The 6,619-nt window shown below is 43.4% G+C and overlaps 1 protein-coding gene across 1 annotated transcript in view; it reads left to right on the top strand.

Moving 5' to 3' along the window:
• Positions 1 to 1,516: 1,516 nt before the first annotated feature.
• The window catches only part of ptprfa (protein tyrosine phosphatase receptor type Fa), a 114,504-nt gene continuing 109,401 nt past the window's right edge, over positions 1,517 to 6,619 (top strand). Inside the window, exons 1-2 of the mRNA XM_056414274.1 lie at positions 1,517 to 1,777; positions 3,727 to 4,308. Of these exons, the coding sequence (XP_056270249.1) occupies positions 1,558 to 1,777; positions 3,727 to 4,308 (802 nt within the window). The 5' untranslated portion in view covers positions 1,517 to 1,557. The remainder of the gene's footprint in view (positions 1,778 to 3,726; positions 4,309 to 6,619) is intronic.

The following is a 6,619-nucleotide window of genomic DNA, read 5'->3' as shown; positions in this document are numbered from 1 at the left end:
ACGCTTTATCTTTACAGCTCCGGTTTCGGAAAGCATAAAGAGTTGTATCGTAAAGTTCGGGGTGCCCACAGACGGCGACAATAATCTTTTCCTCCATTTTTTAAACCGGCATGACGATGACGAGCGGAGTTGCTCAACGCTGATTGGCTGACGCAACTATGACTCACGCGTTTTTGCTGCCGGAGTTGGGAAATTTCAACTCGCGCGTCAACGAGCTGCGTCTGTTCGCTCTGTTCGCTCAGTTCGCCCCGCGACAAACCCTCTGTTCGTGCTGCTTCAAACGCGTCTGACGCGCTGCTCGCTGGAAAATATGCAGCTACGCAGCTTCGACGCAGCTTCGACGCAGCTTTGCATTGACTTAACATGTAATCTCGACGGGCGTTGAAATTTGTACGCGTCCGGTGTGAACACACCATTAGGCCCGCAGGGGGGGGGGCTCGTGAGCGCCGCGGAGCGGGTCTAGGCGAAATTCTTACAAGAACTCAAATAAATGCCCCGTCGGGGACTTGATGACAAAAAGAGTAACGTTTATTCTTAAATACGGATGAATTAAAAAAAAAGTGTCTCCAGCAAAAAGGGCACTTTACTCATCCAGGGCAAAAGGGCTGGTGCTTGAGCACCACTAGGGCTCTATCTGTGCACGTGCCTGAGTGTTGTGGTGGGAATAACTGACCCTGCTCTATAATCCAAATCCAACTGGAAGACGTGGTACCAGACTGGTATCAACCCCCTGCGACAAGTACAAACTCAGCTTTGGTGAATCCTATGCTAATTACACCCAGATTGCATGTAGAATAAAATATATTATATTTGCCCTTTATCGTATGTAACTCTAAAACTGTCCGTCGGACAGATTCGCGAGCACTTTAGTAGTTTGCCGTCGCCAACGCCACAACAACAACAACTTCTCTGCTTTACTGCCTGTCCGAACAGGAGCAACCACAACACGTCCTCTAACTCTGCCTAACAGTCATCGTGTTGGCTGGTGACACGGACACAGCGTACGCATGAAACATGTCCACTTACATTCAGTCAATGTCACCACCTGGAGTTAAACACCAACGCGCTACCTGGTCCGTTACAGTTCACTCTCCATTAACCATGCGTCGTAAATTAGCAGTAAGCAATAGTAATGACAATTCAACATGATCGTAACAAATTGACTTTAAAGGAATTAAACAACCGGCCCACTTGAAGGTCGGGTTATAATTGTCGTTTCATATCTACTGAAATCTACTTTAACTAACATTTATGAGAGTCTCTATGTCAGCCAAGGGTCAAAATCCAAATTGAAACCAGTTTTATTGAAGAGAATTGATTGATTCAATATCAATTGAAGAACCCTGACTAGAGCATGATGGGACAGTAACACCTTATCCACAGTTCATGAACACTGGTGCACAGTAGAAGCCAGGCCAGTCAAACAGGATGCCATCCCAGTGGTCCCCCCCACCACCACACCTCCTCCTCGATGTCCTCTCACGCTCCTTCTCTTTACACCCTGCAGTTCGGCGCGTGCCCCCCCGTTTCTCCATCCCGCCCACCAATCACGAGGTGATGCCCGGCGGCAGCATCAACCTGACCTGCGTGGCGGTCGGCGCTCCCATGCCTTACGTCAAGTGGATGAGTGGCGAGGTGGAGCTCACCCGGGAGGAGGAGATGCCCATTGGCCGCAACATCCTGGAGCTCACCAACATCCGTCAGTCAGCCAACTACACCTGCGTGGCCATATCCTCCCTTGGCATGATCGAGACCACGGCCCAGATCACTGTCAAAGGTCAGACGCACGCGGACGCCGTGTGTGTGTGTGTGTGTGTGTGTGTAGAGGTGCATGGGTTGCTTGGGGAGGAATTAGATAAGTGCTTCTATTTGCTATCGTTGATAAATACTTTAATTGGGAATATCAGATGTGACGTTTTCAGATTCGGTCCTGGAGTTTGAAAGTCCGGTTTCTTTTCTTAACTTACATCTGACTGGATGGATCCAGGGCCACCAGTCCTAAAATGAAATGTTTATTCAAGTTTAAATGTAATTCTTGACCATAGGAATAGTATGGTCTGACAAACTAATTGAAACTCAATTGACCTCTGTTGTTTGTGCACCAACTTTAATTTCTTCAAATGAAATCACCAACAGACATCTACAATGTTGTTCTTATCATGACAATGCAATAATCCATACTACATTTGAAATGTAATCCACTTTTTATTGTCAAATTGGAACTTTTGACACTTCCAGTCGAACAAGTCTAGACCGTACTTTCATTTTCAGAGAGCCATCTTTCCATTGATGGGTGATGACAGCAAGGAAACACTCCCTTTTAACAGCAGTGTCTCATGTAGTAAGCCAAAGTGCTGCTCACTGAAAAGTATCATGAGTAAATAAGTCATGATTTATGGAAAGAGACATGCTGTTGAGTATTTTTTTTATGTGTTTCTTGGCGCTCTGAGCAGCACAAGCCAAGAGCCATATAGTCCCATTATATTGGAGAGAAGGCAGACATCTCTACGGCCGATATCGCCTAAACTAAACCACTCAGACTACAACTATCTAGATTGATGAATGACACTCAGGTAAGAAAGAACGTCTTGGGCTGAACAGTCCCATGAACAAGAGAAATGTATGACATGACTCTTTGTTGTCACACAAAGCCTGTCAAAAGCCTTTGCATTTGTTGTGGCATTGTGCGTTTGTTCAAGCGTGATACGAGGCTGTTATGAAACATATTTATGAAATGTGTGTTTGGTTCAGAAGTATTCTCTGGTTCGAGAAATGCACAAAACCAACCGATAATTCCTTCTCTCAAAAGAATAAACGGGATGCATACCAAATGGTAAACGTTAACAATCCAAAATATATCGAAGTATGTCTGTCAAAATTAATTCAAACTAAATTGCATTCAAATTGAGATTTCATTTAAAATCAATGTTGAGTTTCTGCAGCCGAAGCAGCTGACGGTCCAGATTGTTGTGGTCCTGTCAGGAGGAGCTCTTAGTGTTAGCAGCCCTGTTATTACAGACTCTCAAATAATATCCATTAAGTTACCATATTAATGCCCTGTCATCTTTTCCCTCTGACACTCTTTAATACATTAGTTCTCATAAGTTGAGGTTGCATCCGCATTGCTGTCCAGCTTTAGTTACTATCAGCTCGTGGCAGAGTGTGGCCTACAGCACTAGAACAATATACAGTGAGCTGTCAGCCATGAATAATCTAATCTAAAGCACCTCTGATTTGATACACAGATACATGGACAAAGAAATATCCAGATGTTGCCTACTAAAGAACTATCTCTGTGACGGTCGCATTATGTTCTTTTCATTTGTGCGAAGACATTCTGTAATTCAAAAGCACAAATTAAGAAACCAATGTCCACAATTTATTCATTTATGTGCATGAATTAGTCTTTTTTGTTTTTGCTCCAAGACATATGGCAGGCTCCATATGAAATGTATAATTTGTTTTGTTCTAGCTTGTAAATACTCTGGACAGTCGGCTCTGCCGTGTGGCTGCATAATGTACATGGATATTATATGTGCACTTCTGATGATCCCCAGCTCCGGTTAGGTAGACTACAGATGGGATTACACGCAACCACATGGCAGCATGATGCGGTGCTCAGCATGCTGGCCTAGGGCTCCTGAATGACAATGAACTGGTAGTGTTGAGGAGCTCCATGTCCTCTGGGCTTCAGTTTGTGACGTGTTTGTTTCTGCCCTCGAACAGCCCTGCCCAAGCCGCCCACCTCCCTCATAGTGACAGAAACCACGGCCACCAGCGTCACCCTAACCTGGGACTCTGGCAACCCAGAACCTGTGTCCTACTATGTGATCCAGTACCACGCCAAACTGTCTGACAACGGCTTCCAGGAAATAGACGGAGTAGCCACGACCCGCTACAGCATCGGCGGCCTCAGCCCCTTCTCGGAATACGAGTTCCGCGTTATAGCCGTCAACAACGTCGGCCGAGGGCCTCCCGGTGGCGCCGTGGACACCCGCACAAGCGAGCAGGCGCCCTCGTCACCTCCTCTCCACATCCAGGCGCGCATGCTGAGCTCCAGCACCATGCTGGTCCAGTGGGATCCTCCGGAGGAGCCCAACGGACAAATCAGGGGGTACCGGGTCTACTACAGCTCCGATCCCGACGCCCCGCTTAGCGCCTGGCAGAAACACAACACAGACGACAGCCAGCTCACCACCATCTCGGGCCTCACCGCGGACATCACATACACCCTGAGGGTGCTGGGCTTCACCTCAGTAGGAGACGGGCCTCCCTCTGATATTCTGCAGATCAAGAGCCAGCAGGGAGGTGAGAACACACATTGCAAGCGCTGTGCAGCTGGGTCACATGTTTTACACACAGTAGTTTTGCCAGTAAGAGGATGTTGGAATATTTATTAATTTACTTCATTTAAAGTAGCTATTGCAGTGGGAAATTACTCCCTTACCTAAAATGCTGTTTTGATTGAGAATGATTTGCCATATTTGCATGTTGAAGTGTCCTTGAGCAAGACAATGAACTGCCAGTCGTTCCCGCGTCACTGCACCCCACTGCTCCTAAATAACTAAGGATGGGACAAATGCAGAGAAGAATTTCCCCACGGAGGAATTAATAAAGGATTCATTATTGTTATTTGTGTCCACCTGATGAATGTACAGTAACGTTCAGTCCTTTGAGTTCTAGTTTGGTTTCACCAAAATGGCCTGGATCCCAGTTCAAAATGGTTTCAATCGTGAGCAAGATTTGAGTTTTTATGTTTTCAGAATAGAAAAATGACACAATAAAATTCACTCTGTGTATGCACACTAAATAAAATCACTTTTGAAATGTGCAGACACCTTCAAGAAATTAAAATACATTACAGTGGATGGTTAGATAGATAGGCCTGTCAGTAATATTACTTTTGTTGACAAATGTATTGTCCCAGATATATTGGCGATAAACATTATTATTGTCATTTTTAAACCATTTCAAGCCAATGATGTAATGATAATATAACATGCATTATACAGCCCTTTTTAAAACATATACTGGATGATAAGTCAATATCCTAATAATGATCAAGATCATGTCCATATGTTGTACCATATGTTAATAATAATAATAATAAGTCAATAAGGTAAATTGGTCACAGTCACATCCATATATCATATAAGTAGATAACATAAAGCTGATGAAAGTCATTTCCATATATAATACTATGTCATATGATAATTTTCAAGACAGACTAAAAGATTAATAGTGTAAAGATTAAATAATACAGTATTTTGCTTCCTCTTTGGGATTTTTAATTGGCAGTTACATTCCAAAGTCTCCGTTTGATTGATTGTATCTGCATAGTTTTTCCTATGTAGATGGATGAGTATTCCTCCTCCGGTGCTCGATCGTTTAAAAACATGAACACCAGAACCGACTATGTCCATGAAATATGTAAGACGTTATTGGCAGCATACAATGTCTGGGCTTAATGCAGTCACACTGTGTTTAACGCCCATCATTTTTGAAAGTGCAGAAAAAGAGCTATAATGTGAAACACTAGTCTGTCTCTGATATCCTCCAGCTGAGAAGAACAAAGTGTAATTTATGTACAAGGATAGTCGGGAGCATGCAGTATGCATGAGAGTGTGTGAAATGAAGGTCTCAAGGACAAAGTGGCCGTCGGCACGTCGAGGAAAAATAATAGTATTTAATTCACAGAGAGCGCTTGTTGTCCGCCCGCTCTGTTTGGCTGGAAGAAACATGACACAAACAGCAGGGCTGCAATTGAAGATAAAGCCACCCAAATTCAGCTGACCCACTTTATTTATTTTTGGAATATAGTTCAGCACCCTTCCAGGCTGACATAAATCATTTTGACTTAAATGCATATTACAAAGTCTAGTAACCAGTATCACACTGAGGAGGATGGGTGTTTCGACCCGTTGTGTTCATCAGCACATCGCTGCGATAAATGTACAATTTTCCCAAGTCGTGCCATCTATTATGTGGCTGTCTACTTTATCGTATAATCTGGAGCAATGGGCTGTTTGACTGAGCTAGGGAGAAGAATCACTGGTTTCTGGTTTATTATTCGTGCTGCTTTTACAGGAGCCTCTGAAGCAACACATGAGGTACACTCTTTGTAAAAACAACCACAGGGTCCCTTCCTCACTGATCTTTAATGAAGGGGTGCTACAGTCACACGTATTCTTCTCATGATACTGATTCTAAAAGGCACTACATCTAACATGTACCTTTCCCGCTGTGGGACTAATAAAGGAGTATCTTATCTTATTTCAATTAGATACAGGTTGCTCCACGCCAGCTTATCAAACCATTCAATTAAATTAACGGTTACCTTTCAGAACTTTACAGAACATAAAATAATTGTAATTAGAACTCTCAAATTTCATAACTTGTGCATGAACTACTGGATAGGTACCCTTGATTTAATAGTGTTCAAATGTGGTTAAAAGCTGTTATTAGCAGCCACTTCATCCTGTTTTCTCCACTGGAAGTGAACTCCACAGCAGTAGTTCTCAAATGGGGGTATGTGAAGGCACTCCAGGGGGTACGTGATATATATTTAAAATCAGCATTCAGTAAAAAATATTGATTTAATAAATATCAAATAATATTT

This window comes from Pseudoliparis swirei, chromosome 5 (assembly GCF_029220125.1).
Source record: "Pseudoliparis swirei isolate HS2019 ecotype Mariana Trench chromosome 5, NWPU_hadal_v1, whole genome shotgun sequence".
Taxonomy (NCBI): Eukaryota; Metazoa; Chordata; class Actinopteri; order Perciformes; family Liparidae; genus Pseudoliparis; species Pseudoliparis swirei.
The sequence above is the reverse complement of the archived record's forward strand: the minus strand, read 5'-3'. Positions and strand labels throughout refer to the sequence as shown.